Source organism: Bombina bombina, chromosome 5, assembly GCF_027579735.1.
Source record: "Bombina bombina isolate aBomBom1 chromosome 5, aBomBom1.pri, whole genome shotgun sequence".
Classification (NCBI taxonomy): Eukaryota; Metazoa; Chordata; class Amphibia; order Anura; family Bombinatoridae; genus Bombina; species Bombina bombina.
In genome coordinates, this window is record NC_069503.1 from 481,442,678 (window position 1) to 481,461,827 (window position 19,150).

The 19,150-nt window shown below is 39.7% G+C and overlaps 1 protein-coding gene across 1 annotated transcript in view; it reads right to left on the minus strand.

The window, feature by feature from the left end:
• The window catches only part of LOC128660493 (uncharacterized), a 300,304-nt gene that overhangs the window by 218,853 nt on the left and 62,301 nt on the right, over positions 1–19,150 (minus strand). The window contains exon 4 of the mRNA XM_053714380.1: positions 13,186–13,198. Coding sequence (XP_053570355.1) covers positions 13,186–13,198 — 13 coding nt within the window. The remainder of the gene's footprint in view (positions 1–13,185; positions 13,199–19,150) is intronic.

Sequence of the window (19,150 nt, forward strand, 5' to 3'; positions counted from 1 at the left end):
GCCTCCCAACCTAAAAGACTTGCATCTGCAGTGATCATGGTCCAGGTTGAATGAACCTAAGAGACCCGTAAAACTATATGATAGTGATCTAACCACCAAATCAAAGATAGTTGAACATTGGGATTCAAAGATAAAAAAAAGTGATATCCTAGAATCCCTGCACCATTAATTCAGTATAAAAAAACTGGAAAGGTTTCTTATGAAAATGAGCAAAGGGACTCGAATCCAATGCTGCAGCCATAGTACCTAAAACTTCCATGCATATAGCAAGTGAAGGAAATAATAGAGACTGAAGTTTCCGACAAACTGAACCGAAAAAAATTGTCACTTGTCTGCTAAAGACAAAGATCTATCTGGAAACCTAAAAAAGGTGACCCTTGTCTGAGAAATCAAGGAGCTTTTAATAAAAAGATCCTCTAACCATGTCTTGAAGAAACAACAAAAGTTGAATCATATGAGATTCCGCAGAACGAAAAGACTGAGCCAGTACCACGAGACCGTCCAAATAAGGAAATACTGAGAACCTTGAAAAGATTCTTAGAGCTGTCGCTAGACCAGAAGAAAAAGCAACAAATTGGTAATGCTTGTCAAAAAAAGAGAATCTCAGAAAATGAAAATAATCTGAATGAAAACAGAAAATTAAGATATGCATCTATTGTAAACAAATAATGCCATTACTGACCAAAAAGGCAGAATAGACCATATAAACTCCATTCTAAAAGATGGTATACTTATATGACAATTCAAAAACATTTTCTGTTTTTGAAATAATGAAAAGTTTTGAATAAAAAACCCAAATCCTGTTCCTAAAAAGGAACTGGTATAAATACCCCAGAAAACTCCAGGTCTGAGCAGCGCCTTGAGCCCCAACGGGTAACCAGCTACGCTTCACAAGTACCCAATACATATAGGACAAACACACTTCAGGAAAGTGTGAGCCTTACTGGAATAGCTGGAATATGTTAGAGCGAAAAAAATACTTCTCACAGACGGTTTTACTCTGAATCCTATTCTGTATCCAAATATAAGAGGTTTGGAACGAATTGAACCAAACAAATTTATTAAAAAAGTCTTAACCTGCCCCTTACCAGCTAAGCTGGAATAAGAACTGCACCTAAATGCAAATTTGGGGAGCTGACTTTGATTTAAAAAATGGCTTAAATTGAATGAAGAAAACTTCCAATTGTAAACATGTTACTTGTGGAAGAATTAGAATTCCGTTCCTTAGTAAGAAAAAAAGCTTAATATTTAGCTTTAGAACTCAATATTGCAGCCCAGAGTAACAGTTGAGGAATGGAATCCAATTGTGAACCAAATGATTGATTACCTTGGAAAAAAAAGAAAACAGAATTTATGCTTACCTGATAAATTACTTTCTCCAACGGTGTGTCCGGTCCACGGCATCATCCTTACTTGTGGGATATCTCTTCCCCAACAGGAAATGGCAAAGAGTCCCAGCAAAGCTGGCCATATAGTCCCTCCTAGGCTCCGCCCACCCCAGTCATTCGACCGACGGACAGGAGGAAAAATATAGGAGAAACCATATGGTACCGTGGTGACTGTAGTTAGAGAAAATAATTCATCAGACCTGATTAAAAAAAACAGGGAACAGTGTGAACAAAAATTATATTCAAAAAGTATTCCAAAAAAGGTACAAACTGTCTTCGTGATAATGTCAATAAGAGGTGGATCAACAGTTGCCACAAATGGTGCAAATATATCCGGTGGGATGCAAAAAAATGATAAAAAATATATATCCAGTGAAAAACAAATGAAAAACCCGAAAAACAAGTGGTAAAAGAAAGGAAGTCTGTTCAAATTGGTTTGATTAGTTACAAAATCCAAACAAATGTTAAATGTGTGTGTGGGAGTTTTCCTCCAAAGTTGAGGGTGCTAGTGTGTCTTCAAACAATAGATACAACTTGTTGCAGATGAAAGTCCTTCTGCCAAAAAGAAAAATAACAATAGTGTAGATGGTTTTTTTAAAAATAGTAATATCAGAATGTCACTCACCAGTCGACGCGTTTCGGTCATCCACTGACCTTTATCAAGTCTCCTTCTAACAACACAGGCTAATGCTAGATGACAGTCATTTTTCCCCTCAGGGAAAACGGTAAGCCATTTTTCTTTCACCTCAGCAAAAAAGATAACAGGCTTCCCCTTTTTGAATTTTATGCTGGTAGACACCGTTAGGGGCCAAATCGATTGGTTTTTATTGCAATATCATGGCATATGAAATGTTTTATGAGCTCATATACACTTGGGGACGTTTTTTATTGATCTGGCTTGTTTTAGACACCTAAATCTATTCAGGAAGGCCCCTACACTCTAGTGTACTGAGGGAGGAGGCCTCATTTTGGCGCTTCAGCTGCGCAGTTGATTTTCAAGGCAGTGCATGCAGTCTCATGTGAGAGGGTCCTGTGGCTCAGAAAGTGACTCCAAAAGGCTTATTTCTGTGGATGGTTGACCCCTAAGGAAGGTAAAAGCTACAGCAATGCTGTAGCAGGGATTGTGGTGTATAAAAACGGTTAAATCCAACAATTTGCTCCGGTTTGCTTGTTTTAAGAGCTAGAGTCTCCATATTTGCTGTGCAATACTTTATAAGCATTAAGACACTGGGGTCCAAATTTCATAAAAATCGGATATTGCCTTCATAGTTTTTTGAACATTCAGAAATAAAGTGTGTCATTTTATTATTTAAAGAGACAGTAACGTTTTTGTTTAAAATCGTTTTTATTGCATTGTTTTCCTGCCTAAATCTGTTTAACATGTCTGGGCCATCAGATAACCTATGTTCTGTGTGTGTGTGTAGAGACAAATGTGGTTCCCCCTTCGAGTGTTTGTGATGATTGTGCCATAGCGTCCAAACAAAATAAGGACAGCTCTGTTACATTTCATAATGTTGCCCAAGATGATTTATCTAATGATACTATCATGAGGGTTTCCGGTGGGAGGAGCTGATTCGGAAGCAGAGCACGCTAGTTGTGGCGTGGTGCTGAGAGTTAGCGTATGTAACAGCTTTGCCTCCCGGGCTCTATTCTCCCGTTGCTGGTGTGACATATACACCCTAGGGAGCTGGGCAACTTTCATTCGTGCCCTGGCAGGAAACCCATGAGAGCGGTATGCTCCGTCGCAAGAGCCGCAAATAGCCTCTCGACTAGAAGAAGTACACCCCGCGGGGGTGATACCGCTGATCACTCACAGGGCGTCGACCCTCATCTATACTATCGGCATCCTGGATGCAACCTAAAGGTAGAAAGTGCCGCATTTCAGGAGCACAAACAAATACTTATATATCACAAGGACCCTACAAATCCTCAACTGCTCACTGCACTGTTGCATTGACCGCACCTGAAATACACTCTAATCCACCGCCTGTAGCGGTCCCACGCTGAAGCAATCTGCCTTCCAAGATACGCTGCTGCACTAGTTTGGGGCCCTGACAGAGCTGGTACCTGAGTCTGGAATGCCTGGGTTGACAACTTAGGGTAGAGTATCGAGCAGGACAAGGTGCTGGCTTACTCATTGCCTCGTCAGCTGATTGGAGTTACCGGAGTCGCTGCTGCATCTCTCGGACAGGTGCTACAATAATTATAAGGGTAACAGCTAAGGCAGGTCGGATCTATACAAGACCGTACTACACATCAAACCTATACATGCTGGACAGAGTTGGACCACCGCTGTTGTACCCACTACTAACTTGGAAAGTGCAAGTATATCTGGTTCCTTGGTTTCCCTATTCTGACTGTCTGTTTGACTGTTTGCTGTGTCCGTTTTTCCTAAAATTAAGAGAACTCTTTATCGTCACTGCCAGACCGCCGCTGTGCGGGTTCAAGCAGGCCTAAATAACGGCTGGATGTCTTGAAGTGCTAAATCCTACTCCTGTTACGGACAATATCTAAGTCTGTTTAGTCCATATTTGCTAGACTTTCTGAGGTTACAAATTTGTTACTCTAACCTACAAATATGTTGCTTTAACCTGCAAGTTTAATATAGTAAATGTACCAAAAATTGAAAAGTCAGCCGAATATAAATTCAGGAACTTACCTAGTGCTCAGTTTATGTCAGGGCCTAGATTGTTCTTATAGCTTTATTATGGAAAATCTTTTTTTTTTTTTTTTCTTTTCTGTTATAGCGTGAGCACTTGATCTTACCACAAATGATTTATTAGTTCTAGATGCTCAATTAATATAAACTAATATAGTTACATCTGACTCTACTTACGCGTATATAGATATATACTCTGTATAAGCATTGTACTTACTGTGTCTGACATGTTATTTTAAGAAGTCCTGCAACAAAGTTCTTTAGGTGATGAGTAAATCAAATAGATAATCTATATGGTATAAGATTCTTTTTGTGCCGGAACATATTAGATATTACGTTTCTTATACAGGTCTTTCTTTCTTTTTTCTTTCTTTTTTTTTTCCTTATTCTGCCACAGAAGCAATTATGGTTGTACGTAACTCTTGGCTAATAGCCCACAAGTAGATAGCTCGCTTTTTCCCCCTGATAACACTTCCCAACACTTGCACTGTGTATTGATTGCCCAACTGAGAATTATTCTTTTTGTAAGTCCTGTTATATAGCCACGTTCACTGATTTATTTGTATACACATACACACTTTTTTTTTTATAAATAGGCATCAACTGCCCAGAATTTTTTTTTTTTTTTTTTTGTCCTCTTTTCTTCTTTCTCTCTCCCTCTCCTCTCTTTTCACGCTATTGAGCTCACCACTCTTTCCTTTCACACTTTACACAATATCTTTCACGTGATTGAACTTTTCTGCAAGGGAGGAAGCGGGTTATTTATATGGACAAGTTTGTTACGTCTAAAATAAATTCGCCCATTATGCCAGTTAAGAATAAAGATAAGAAAGCACGCGTCTCTGACACTCATCTAGAAACAGTTAAAGAGCCTATACCCCTTAAAAATGACACGCAACAGCTGGTTAACCAGCTGTCAGGAATATTTTTACCTCAGTTTGAATTACTACAATCTCAGATGGCTAATCTAACAGCGGAGGTGAGACAATTTTCAGACAGGCTCAATGAGGCAGAAAATAGAATATCCGAAACAGAGGATGCTATAAATAGTCAAGCAACGCAATTATCAGATCATAATAAACTTATCAAAAATTTACAGGAACATATAACAGATCTTGAAGATCGTTCCCGTCGTAATAATTTAAAAATTGTAGGTCTCCCAGAATCTAGTGAATTTGTTGACCTTTTATATTTTGCTTCTATATCTTTGCCACAAGTATTAGGGGTGCAACAACAGAACACTCCCTTGCTGATTGAAAGAGCACATAGAATTGGTCCCCAAAGGAAGCCACTGAACGGGCTATCTAAGCCTAGAGCAGTCATGATCCAATTTCAAAATTATCAAGATAAAATGAAACTTCTGAGAGCTTACCGTAAAATTGACCTGGTGCAGATAGGAGAAGCCAAAATCTTAATTTTTCAAGATTATTCCAGTGAAACTTCCCAGAGAAGGAAAATTATGTACCCTTTTTGCTCTAGGCTAATCAATGCAGGGCACAAAGCAAGATTAATCTATCCAGCCAAAATAATAATAGAAGATGAGGAAACCACACATATTTTGCTAACCGAACAACAAGCTAGACAATTTTGTATAGATCTGAAAATCAATATATAGATGAGGGAACGAAGTAAGACTCTAAATATTCGTCTGGATATTGTGAGATATAGCTATTTGCTACATAAAGTTTTGTTTTTAAACTCCTTTACCTCTGGCTTTTTCTTCTTACACTTTCCTGTTTTCTTCCCTTTTTTTTTTTTTCTCTTTCTCTCTCCCCTTTCTATCTGCCCCCCATATGGCCTCCACTCCCACACCTGTTCTAGATATGAAGAATAGAATAAATGCTTAAATGTGTTTCGTGGAACATAGGTGGAATAAACTCCCCTATTAAAAGGAAGTTAGTTATTAAGCTACTGGGTAAACATAAACCGGATCTTGCCTTCTTACAAGAAACCCATCTTAAGGCTGCTGAAGCAAATAAACTTAAATCAAAATGGGTGGGTCAGGTGATTGCTTCCCCCTGCAATAGGAAGAAGAGAGGGGTGGCCATCTTGTTCAATAAAGGTCTATCGTATAGAATCTTGAAACATACTTATGATAAAGAGGATAGGTGGCTACTGGTCGAGATTGAGATAGGGAACATTAAATATATTTTCTGTAATTTATATGCACCAAATCAGGTAGATGTATCATTTTGGAATCAACTCATTATGGTACTATCTCAATATATTGGACAAAACTTGATCCTAGTTGGAGATTTTAATCTTATCCCATCTCCATCCCAAGACAGATATACTCCAAATAATTCTAAATTCTCCACTGCTAAGGCCAAAATATTTCGACAGATTTGCAATAATTTAAAGGTTCATGATATCTGGCGTATTAAGCACCCGGATGTTCAACGATTTTCTTGTGAGTCTAAGTCTTATAAAGCGTTTTCCAGAATAGACTTCTTCTTAATTTCCAGTGCCATGTTAATGATGGATATTGATACACACATTTCTGATATAATAATTTCAGATCATGCTGTCATTTCTCTGAGCATAGCAATTAAAAACACTCTTACCAACTCTGTAAATAACAGAATTTATGTTTACCTGATAAATTACTTTCTCCAACGGTGTGTCCGGTCCACGGCGTCATCCTTACTTATGGGATATTCTCTTCCCCAACAGGAAATGGCAAAGAGCCCAGCAAAGCTGGTCACATGATCCCTCCTAGGCTCCGCCTACCCCAGTCATTCGACCGACGTTAAGGAGGAATATTTGCATAGGAGAAACCATATGATACCGTGGTGACTGTAGTTAAAGAAAATAAATTATCAGACCTGATTAAAAAACCAGGGCGGGCCGTGGACCGGACACACCGTTGGAGAAAGTAATTTATCAGGTAAACATAAATTCTGTTTTCTCCAACATAGGTGTGTCCGGTCCACGGCGTCATCCTTACTTATGGGAACCAATACCAAAGCTTTAGGACACGGATGATGGGAGGGAGCAAATCAGGTCACCTAGATGGAAGGCACCACGGCTTGCAAAACCTTTCTCCCAAAAATAGCCTCAGAAGAAGCAAAAGTGTCAAACTTGTAAAATTTGGTAAAAGTGTGCAGTGAAGACCAAGTCGCTGCCCTACATATCTGATCAACAGAAGCCTCGTTCTTGAAGGCCCATGTGGAAGCCACAGCCCTAGTGGAATGAGCTGTGATTCTTTCGGGAGGCTGCCGTCCGGCAGTCTCGTAAGCCAATCTGATGATGCTTTTAATCCAAAAAGAGAGAGAGGTAGAAGTTGCTTTTTGACCTCTCCTTTTACCGGAATAAACAACAAACAAGGAAGATGTTTGTCTAAAATCCTTTGTTAAACACTAAAAAACTCTAAGCCATCTCCGTGGAGATGTTGCCTGTACAACGGCAAAGAGAATGACTGGGGTAGGCGGAGCCTAGGAGGGATCATGTGACCAGCTTTGCTGGGCTCTTTGCCATTTCCTGTTGGGGAAGAGAATATCCCATAAGTAAGGATGACGCCGTGGACCGGACACACCTATGTTGGAGAAAACTTCTTTTTCCCCCAATTATTTATCCCAGGATAAAAAGTTTGCTGATTGGTTAGGCCAGAAATGGCGGGAGTATCAATCTTTTAACAGAGAATATCTAGACAAAACAGAGATCTACTGGGAAGCCGCCAAGGCTTATCTTAAGGGTGAAATTAAAGCTTACATGATTAAAAAAAAGAAGCAATATAAGGCCCGTGAAATACAGCTGGCAAACCAGCTTAGTAATGCCCATAAAAATTATATTAGTAATACCTCTAAATCTCTTTGGGATAAATATCAGAAGGCCAAACAGGAATATGATCTCTTCTTTAAAGAGAAAATGATAAAGGAAGATATTAAAATTAACGCCAAGTACAGCGGGCAATTTGGCAGGTCACCCAAATTCCTGGCTAGATTAAACAAGGCCAGGAAAAAGAATAATATAATTGAAGCTATTCGGGTCGGTCAAGATAGATGTTCAGATCCACTAGAGATCAGAGAGAGTTTCTTCAAATACTTTAAAAATATATATGCGGCGAATGAGATCAACCTTGAAAGCAAAGACATTTTCTGGAACTCAATTGTAATTCCTAAAATTTCCCCAGATTTCTTAGAACTTTTAAATGGTCCTATTACTTTGGAAGAAGTAGATGAAGCAATACTCCATGCTAAGTCAAATAAAGCTCCCGGCCCCGATCAGTTAACATCAGAATTTTACAAGATTACTAGATGTGATATACTTCCTACTCTGGTTAGACTTTTCAATGAATATTTTATAGCTGGGAAGCCTATGTCGGAGCATTTCTCGGCGTCGGCGGTTACTCTAATATTAAAGAAAGGTAAAGATCCTCTAGACCCTTCCTCTTATAGGCCTATATCACTTCTAAATGTAGATTATAAATTACTTACCTCTATAATGGCAAAAAGACTTAAGTCTGGCATAGAGCAAGTTATACATGAGGATCAATCAGGCTTCATACCTGGGAGATCCTCTATCAGAAATATACGCCGCGTTACTTCTGTATTAGAATATTTTTGGTATAACCTACAGGATAATGCTTCAAATGCAAAACAAGATTTGGCACTGCTAACCGCCGACGCCGAGAAGGCCTTCGACTCAGTCACATGGGATCACTTATATACCGCCCTTGATAAATTTGGGTTCACAGGGAATTTCTTCTCATTAGTAAGATCTATTTATAATACACCTACTTCATATGTTCTAGTTAACGGGGTTCCAACACCCAGGTTCCATATCCATAAAGGAACGAGACAGGGGTGTCCACTGTCCCCCCTTTTATTTAACCTTGCCATAGAACCCCTTGCAATTTCCCTAAGAGATACTATAGCAGGTATAAAAATTGGAGATCAACAATTGGTCCTATCACTTTATGCTGACGACTTACTGCTGTTTTTACAGAATACTAAAATCAGTATTCCTCTTGCTCTAAATACTTTTAAGCTATTTAGCTCTTTTTCGGGCTACAAATTAAATCTGAGCAAGTCTGAAATTCTCTGGATACACCAAAACAAAGACAGTTGCAAGGAACACCCCCTACAGGTCACAGAAAGTATTAAATATCTAGGAATAAATCTTCATAAAAATCCTAATCTTTGGTACGATAATAATTTCTCTGTTTTCTTTGCAAATGCTGCCGAGAAATTAGACAGATGGGTTTTGTTCCCTCTCTCTCTCTCGGCCAGAGTTATGTTAATTAAATCTATTCTTTTTCCGCAATTAGTATATCTTCTTCAAAACCTCCCTGTCTTTATCACTAACAAAGATCTTAGGCTTTTTAATAAGAATTGCTCATCTTTTGTCTGGAATAAAAAAAGGCACTATCTATCCAGAACCAAACTATACCAGCTCTCAGAATATGGAGGATTTGCGCTCCCTGATATAAAATGGTATAATATAGCTATTCTTGCACGCTTTGCCTGTGACTGGATCACAGATACTAATTATTTTACAAACCCTTTAATTGAAAGTCAGATGGTTACCCCTCTCTCCCTAAAGGCCATGATCCACTGCCCAATGGCACAACTACCAAAACATATTAAAAAGTTAATGGCAATTGGTAATGTGATCTCAGCCTGGCAGAAATTATGTACTGTGTTAAACATAGATTACCGTATATCAGCATATCTCCCTATTAGAGGCAACATCCTTTTCCCACCAGGCTTAACTTCAGAAATCTTTACAAAGTGGGAGGAAAAGGGGTTAATTTATATTTCCCAAGTTCTCGATAATGAACACACAGTTAGAACATTTGAATCTATCCTCCAAGAATATAATTTATCCAATCAAAACTTTTATGCATACTTGCAACTCAGACATTATATAAATGGAATACAAAATATTAGACAAGACTATAAAAAATTTGCTGACCTGAAAGATTATATCATACTACATAAGAATGGTATTCATACAATTTCGCTAATTTATAATATTTCAATGTCGAAGCAAGGACAACTGGGATTGGAAATCCTAACTAGTTACTGGAGATCCCACTTCCAAGAAATAACAGTAGAAAAAATTAAAGCTAGTATTAAACAAGTAAGAGAGGCAAGAATCCCCACCTCCTGGAAAGAATCTCATATTAAACTAATTAATAATTCATATATTACACCGAGAACACTAGCCAAGTGGACTAGCAATAAATCTACTAACTGTTTTAAGTGTAAAAAAAAGGAGGCCGATCTCCTCCATTGTTTTTGGTTCTGTCCTAAAATTAGGCAATTTTGGTTTAAAGTGTCCTATTGGGCCTCTAAAGTGTTGCATGAAAATGTGACTTTGGATATCTTCCAGGTTTTTTTTCTTTCTAGTGAGACCAATACCATTCCTCATAAATCTGTTAACACTCTGATTTTATTAGGACGGAACTTAATCCTCAAATTTTGGAAGAAGAGGATTTCCCCTCCGTTTTGCCTATTTAAACAAGCTGTGTTCTCGCAAATTATGTTCGAGCAATTAAATGCCAACTCTTTGTCAGAAAACCAGATAAAAAAATTTTTTTGACAAATGGCTTACCCTAATATTACAACAGCTCAATAATCTGCAATATACATTAACTAAATGTTTTCATAAATCAGACTTTTTTGGAATTCTTATTCTGCATAATCTATTCCCCTATTCTTGGCACTAATATCACATTCACCCAAGATGGAGATGTGGAGCTGGAGGCAGGGGGAACTTCCTTTCTTTTCCTTTTCTATCTTGCTGCTCTTTTTTCTTCCTCTTCTCCCCTCTTGTTGTGTCTTCCTTTTTTCTTTTGCGTTTTGTTTTGTTTTGTTATGTTTTGTTTTGTTTTATTTTTTGGTCTGTGATGCATGACCATCTTCTGTTAAGATATCTTAGGTAATTAGGAAAATAGCACAAGTATACAATCACAAAGAGTAAAATACTGGAAAGTACGTGGCAAAAAATTTTCTAAAATATGATTCTGTGGATTCTTTGAAGTTAAGAGTGAATTAATTATTGACTGTATTCTTTTCTTTTTCTTCTTTTTTTCTGTTAAACAAAGAAATTTACTTATGTGATAAAAATGTACTTGTTGATTTGTATTCTGTGCTTGGAAATAAATAAATGTTTAAAAAAAAAAAAAAAAAAAAAAAAGAAGGAGACTAGTCATACCTGAAGCAGATGAGTCTGCAAGCTGTTACCCCCAACTGAAGTTCTCTAGTTTCAACAGTCCTGCGTGGTAACAGCAATGGATTTTAGTTACTTGTGCTAAAATCATAGCCCTCTTAAACAGAAATCTTCATCACTTTTCTGTTGTAGAGTAAATAGTACAAGCCAGCACTATTTTAAAATAAACTCTTGATAGAAGAAATAAAAAACTACAACTAACACCACAAACTCCTCGCCATCCCCGTGGAGATGCTACTTGTTCAGAGCGGAAAGGAGAATGACGGGGGGCGGAGCCAGAGGGGGAGCTATATGGACAGCTCTTGCTGTGTGCTCTCCTTGCCTTTCCCTGTGGGGGAGAATATTTCCACAAGTAATGGATGACGCCATGGACCGAACACACCAATGTTGGAGAAATGGATTACATTTTATTAATAAAAATCAAAAACATTAAAAGTTACTGTCCCTTTAAATATTAAACTAACTTTTTTACTCCCTTTAAAAAAAAAATTGTGTAGAGAGGCTAACACACTAAAATAAACTTGCATTACACCTCTACACCCCAGCAAAACTTTGCGCAATCACTTGTCGCTTCCTGAAGTACCTCCCTTCGTGGGCGTGCCAAAAAGTAATCTCCTGGTCGGCTATTAGTTCTAAAACCACAGGGAGATGCGACACCACCGCTCTTATTAAAACCAGCCCCAGTGCCTGCGTCTAAGCAGCCCATAGTGTCCCCTAAGTCCCTAGGAGAATCTATATATAAAGAGACAATTACGATGAGGTCTGTCCCATTTTAATAAATCAAGTGCCCAACCTTTTTCTGAGTTATTTCGACCCCCAGAAATAAAGCTAACACTTACCTCAAATTCTGCCAGACAGCAAGGCAGCTCCCAGGTTTGAGAGGTCCTCTCCCCTCTTATTGACCTGTGAAATAAAAGAAAGTCCTGAGTAAATATCCCTCAGGTTTTCAGGGTTAGGGAAGCATCAGTATATAGGAGGCGCAGTGAGAATTATGTCCCACAAGTTCCCATTGCTCTAAAGCCACCACTGCTCTACTGAAGAGACTGATATGGACTACGGCTACACCCTAGGACAAAGCAGCAAAATCTTGTACTACTTTAAAAATAATAAACTCTTGAAGAATCTTTTCCAACACCTAATTTTACTACCTCCTTACTCTTAACGTAGGCAAAGAGAATGACTGGGTTGGGAGGGAAGGGTGGTGATATTTAACAGCTATGATGTGGTGCTCTTTGCCGCCTCCTGCTGGGCAGGAGTGATATTCCCAATAGTAATTAGATGATCCGTGGACACATCGTGTAATTAAAAAGAAACAGTAATAACTTTAAAAGGACAGTCAACACCAGAATTTTTGTTGTTTAAAAAGATAGATAATCCCTTTATTACCCATTCCCCATTTTTTTGCAAAACCAACACTGTTATATTAATACACTTTTTACTTCTGTGACTAACTTGTATCTAAGCATCTTCTGACCGCCCCTAATCACATGACTTAGTTATTTTGCATATAGTTGCATTTTAGCCAATTAGTGCAGTGTCTGCCACTAGCCATGGGCGTGATCACAATGCTATCTATATGGCCTACATGAGCTTGCTCTCCCCTGCTGTGAAAAGTAAATAAAATAGAGGTGGGCTTCAAGGGCTTAGAAATTATATGAGTCTTCCTAGGTTTGCTTTCAACTAGAATACCAAGAGAACAAAGCAAAATTGTTGATAAAAGTAAATTGGAAAGTTGTTTAAAATTACATGCCCTATTTGAAAAATGAAAGTTTTTTTGGACTTGACTGTCCCTTTAACTAGAAGCATTTTTGCTAATGGAAATATATATTGCAAAAATGCATATATTTTAAATTGCAATGCACCCATACACATTTATATTGGTATTTTATAAGCTAAGCAGTAACTAGCAAATTTTCAGTAATTTGTAAATTACACACAACCATAATAAATAAATGCACTTACCTTGTGCCTTATTCTTTAAAAAACAAAAGCAAAAAAGGAGAGAAAAATATAAATTAGAACATACAATGGTATATAAAGAGAAAAAAAATTATTTGGTTTAATTTCTCACATTGCATTTGTATACTATTAAACAAATGTAATAGTTTACTTTTTGTAATTAAATTATTGTTCAGCAACCGATATCCAACACTAATGAATTTTACACATGAATTGATAATCATAACAATATCAGCTTCTAACTAGAACAGCTTGGTTATTTTACAAACATGTTAAAGTCAAATGTTTAAAAGAAAAAAAATGGAATTCCTAACTAACTGCCCTCACGCCCACATTGAGGGCTTTCCATGACATCAACAGAATCACAAAATTTACATACAAACACATACATACCAGTGGTCTGTATAATTTAACAAATGTATTTAATTATATGTGCAATATAAATTGAACATTATTAGTATACAAACGCACACACACATATACACATAAGTCAAATAAAGTACACCAGCGCTAAAACTTGAGAAATAGTATTTGTAGGAATATTTAAGCGGATGTATCTAAACACTTAAGCAATAAAGTACTTGAAGAGGTGTGTAGGGGTGTATATTGAGGTACCCCAATACATGTATGAGTATATGATATATCAAGTACCAAAATACAAGAAAATGTATAAAATTCAATAGAATAATAGCGTGCTGCCTAGGTATTGATACAGTGTACCCCTGTCACTGTTGGAGATATAGTAAAAAAGATAAATCAATAATGATAGGCGCACAGCTACGCAATTTCTTCCTGAAATACAAATCTAATCCTTCCAAACAGTTTACAAATGTTTTTAAAGAATGGTCTTGTACAAATGTTTCTTTTTTCAATAACTTCTTGTTATAATGACTTAAGGTAAGTATATCCTGCTTACCAACTTGTACCTCAATCTTATGAGGTAAGATGTCAGCTCTTGGAGGGTAAAGTTGATCTTTGTCTCTTGTATAAGAGTCTCCAAGTATCCTGGTCTGCCTCTTGAACCCTCTTTTCAGATGTAGCTTCAATGTAAATCCTGGACTCTTATTTTCTTTCAACTGGTGGTGATATTGCCTCCTGGTCAGCAGGAGGCGGCAAAGAGCTCCACAGCAGTGCTGCATAAAAAGCTCCTCGCTTCCTCCCCAACCCAGTCATTCGAACAAAGTTAGGAAGAGAAAGGAAAAGTCAAGGAGCAGAGCTGACTGAAGTTTAACAAAAATAAAGACCTGTCTCAAAAAAACAGGGAGGGCTGTGGACTCATCGTATCGTAAAAGAAATAAATTTATCAGGTAATAATAAATTTCCTTTTCTTTTACAAGATACGATGAGTCCACGGATTTCATCCTTACTTGTGGGATAAAAAAATAGTTGCATGCTTAGCCATGGTAGATATAGCTCCCTCCAACTTAGGGACTGTCTGCCAAGAGTCCCGAACAGTGTTAGATATGGGAGACATTTTCTTAAAATTAGGAGAAGGTGAGAACAGTATACCCGGTCTGTCCCATTCTCTCTTGATAATCTCCGAAATTCTCTTAGGAACCGAAAACACATCAGAGTAAGTATGCAACTCTAAGTATTTGTCCATTTTACACAATTTCTCTGGTGGTACCATAATAGAATCACAGTCATCCAGAGTCGCTAAAACCTCACGAAGTAACAGACGAAGGTGTTCCAGCTTAAATCTAAAGGACATGACGTCCGAGTCTGTCTGAGGTAACACACTTCCCGATTCGGAAAGTTCTCCCTCAGACAGAAGTTCCCTGACCCCCAAATCAGATCCCTGTGAGGGTACACCGGAAATAGCCAACAAAGCATCAGAGGATTCAGTATTCACATTGATGCCTGTCCTACTGCGTTTGCCCGGTAACACTGGAAACTTAAAATACCTCTAAGGTAGTTGACATAACTGCAGCCATATCCTGCAGAGTAAATGAATTAGACGCGGTTGAGGAACCCGGCGTCACTTGGGTGGGCGTTAAAGGTTGCAACACTTGGGGAAAAATAGGCGGCATATTCTGATTCTCCTTAGACTGAGAATCATCCTTAGGCACTCTGTCTTTCCATAAAAACAGAATTTATGTTTACCTGATAAATTACTTTCTCCAACGGTGTGTCCGGTCCACGGCGTCATCCTTACTTGTGGGATATTCTCTTCCCCAACAGGAAATGGCAAAGAGCCCAGCAAAGCTGGTCACATGATCCCTCCTAGGCTCCGCCTACCCCAGTCATTCGACCGACGTTAAGGAGGAATATTTGCATAGGAGAAACCATATGGTACCGTGGTGACTGTAGTTAAAGAAAATAAATTATCAGACCTGATTAAAAAAACCAGGGCGGGCCGTGGACCGGACACACCGTTGGAGAAAGTAATTTATCAGGTAAACATAAATTCTGTTTTCTCCAACATAGGTGTGTCCGGTCCACGGCGTCATCCTTACTTGTGGGAACCAATACCAAAGCTTTAGGACACGGATGAAGGGAGGGAGCAAATCAGGTCACCTAAATGGAAGGCACCACGGTTTGCAAAACCTTTCTCCCAAAAATAGCCTCAGAAGAAGCAAAAGTATCAAACTTGTAAAATTTGGTAAAAGTGTGCAGTGAAGACCAAGTCGCTGCCCTACATATCTGATCAACAGAAGCCTCGTTCTTGAAGGCCCATGTGGAAGCCACAGCCCTAGTGGAATGAGCTGTGATTCTTTCGGGAGGCTGCCGTCCGGCAGTCTCGTAAGCCAATCTGATGATGCTTTTAATCCAAAAAGAGAGAGAGGTAGAAGTTGCTTTTTGACCTCTCCTTTTACCGGAATAAACAACAAACAAGGAAGATGTTTGTCTAAAATCCTTTGTAGCTTCTAAATAGAATTTTAGAGCGCGAACAACATCCAAATTGTGCAACAAACGTTCCTTCTTTGAAACTGGTTTCGGACACAGAGAAGGTACGATAATCTCCTGGTTAATGTTTTTGTTAGAAACAACTTTTGGAAGAAAACCAGGTTTAGTACGTAAAACCACCTTATCTGCATGGAACACCAGATAAGGAGGAGAACACTGCAGAGCAGATAATTCTGAAACTCTTCTAGCAGAAGAAATTGCAACTAAAAACAAAACTTTCCAAGATAATAACTTAATATCAACGGAATGTAAGGGTTCAAACGGAACCCCCTGAAGAACTGAAAGAACTAAATTGAGACTCCAAGGAGGAGTCAAAGGTTTGTAAACAGGCTTAATTCTAACCAGAGCCTGAACAAAGGCTTGAACATCTGGCACAGCTGCCAGCTTTTTGTGAAGTAACACAGACAAGGCAGAAATCTGTCCCTTCAGGGAACTTGCAGATAATCCTTTTTCCAATCCTTCTTGAAGGAAGGATAGAATCTTAGGAATCTTAACCTTGTCCCAAGGGAATCCTTTAGATTCACACCAACAGATATATTTTTTCCAAATTTTGTGGTAAATCTTTCTAGTTACAGGCCTTCTGGCCTGAACAAGAGTATCGATAACAGAATCTGAGAACCCTCGCTTCGATAAGATCAAGCGTTCAATCTCCAAGCAGTCAGCTGGAGTGAAACCAGGTTCGGATGTTCGAACGGACCCTGAACAAGAAGGTCTCGTCTCAAAGGTAGCTTCCAAGGTGGAGCCGATGACATATTCACCAGATCTGCATACCAAGTCCTGCGTGGCCACGCAGGAGCTATCAAGATCACCGACGCCCTCTCCTGATTGATCCTGGCTACCAGCCTGGGGATGAGAGGAAACGGCGGGAACACATAAGCTAGTTTGAAGGTCCAAGGTGCTACTAGTGCATCCACTAGAGCCGCCTTGGGATCCCTGGATCTGGACCCGTAGCAAGGAACTTTGAAGTTCTGACGAGAGGCCAACAGATCCATGTCTGGAATGCCCCACAGCTGAGTGACTTGGGCAAAGATTTCTGGATGGAGTTCCCACTCCCCCGGATGCAATGTCTGACGACTCAGAAAATCCGCTTCCCAATTTTCCACTCCTGGGATGTGGATAGCGGACAGGTGGCAGGAGTGAGACTCCGCCCATAGAATGATTTTGGTCACTTCTTCCATCGCTAGGGAACTCCTTGTTCCCCCCTGATGGTTGATGTACGCAACAGTTGTCATGTTGTCTGATTGAAACCGTATGAACTTGGCCCTCGCTAGCTGAGGCCAAGCCTTGAGAGCATTGAATATCGCTCTCAGTTCCAGAATATTTATCGGTAGAAGAGATTCTTCCCGAGACCAAAGACCCTGAGCTTTCAGGGATCCCCAGACCGCGCCCCAGCCCATCAGACTGGCGTCGGTCGTGACAATGACCCACTCTGGTCTGCGGAATGTCATCCCTTGTGACAGGTTGTCCAGGGACAGCCACCAACGGAGTGAGTCTCTGGTCCTCTGATTTACTTGTATCTTCGGAGACAAGTCTGTATAATCCCCATTCCACTGACTGAGCATGCACAGTTGTAATGGTCTTAGATGAATGCGCGCAAAAGGAACTATGTCCATTGCCGCTACCATCAACCCGATCACTTCCATGCACTGAGCTATGGAAGGAAGAGGAACGGAATGAAGTATCCGACAAGAGTCTAGAAGCTTTGTTTTTCTGGCCTCTGTCAGAAATATCCTCATTTCTAAGGAGTCTATTATTGTTCCCAAGAAGGGAACCCTTGTTGACGGAGATAGAGAACTCTTTTCCACGTTCACTTTCCATCCGTGAGATCTGAGAAAGGCCAGGACTATGTCCGTGTGAGCCTTTGCTTGAGGAAGGGACGACGCTTGAATCAGAATGTCGTCCAAATAAGGTACTACAGCAATGCCCCTTGGTCTTAGCACAGCTAGAAGGGACCCTAGTACCTTTGTGAAAATCCTTGGAGCAGTGGCTAATCCGAAAGGAAGCGCCACGAACTGGTAATGCTTGTCCAGGAATGCGAACCTTAGGAACCGATGATGTTCCTTGTGGATAGGAATATGTAGATACGCATCCTTTAAATCCACCGTGGTCATGAATTGACCTTCCTGGATGGAAGGAAGAATAGTTCGAATGGTTTCCATCTTGAACGATGGAACCTTGAGAAACTTGTTTAAGATCTTGAGATCTAAGATTGGTCTGAACGTTCCCTCTTTTTTGGGAACTATGAACAGATTGGAGTAGAACCCCATCCCTTGATCTCTTAATGGAACAGGATGAATCACTCCCATTTTTAACAGGTCTTCTACACAATGTAAGAATGCCTGTCTTTTTATGTGGTCTGAAGACAACTGAGACCTGTGGAACCTCCCCCTTGGGGGAAGCCCCTTGAATTCCAGAAGATAACCTTGGGAGACTATTTCTAGCGCCCAAGGATCCAGAACATCTCTTGCCCAAGCCTGAGCGAAGAGAGAGAGTCTGCCCCCCACCAGATCCGGTCCCGGATCGGGGGCCAACATTTCATGCTGTCTTGGTAGCAGTGGCAGGTTTCTTGGCCTGCTTTCCCTTGTTCCAGCCTTGCATTGGTCTCCAAGCTGGCTTGGCTTGAGAAGTATTACCCTCTTGCTTAGAGGACGTAGCACTTTGGGCTGGTCCGTTTCTACGAAAGGGACGAAAATTAGGTTTATTTTTTGCCTTGAAAGGCCGATCCTGAGGAAGGGCGTGGCCCTTACCCCCAGTGATATCAGAGATAATCTCTTTCAAGTCAGGGCCAAACAGCGTTTTCCCCTTGAAAGGAATGTTAAGTAGCTTGTTCTTGGAAGACGCATCAGCCGACCAAGATTTCAACCAAAGCGCTTTGCGCGCCACAATAGCAAACCCAGAATTCTTAGCCGCTAACCTAGCCAATTGCAAAGTGGCGTCTAGGGTAAAAGAATTAGCCAATTTGAGAGCATTGATTCTGTCCATAATCTCCTCATAAGGAGGAGAATCACTATCGACCGCCTTTATCAGCTCATCGAACCAGAAACATGCGGCTGTAGCGACA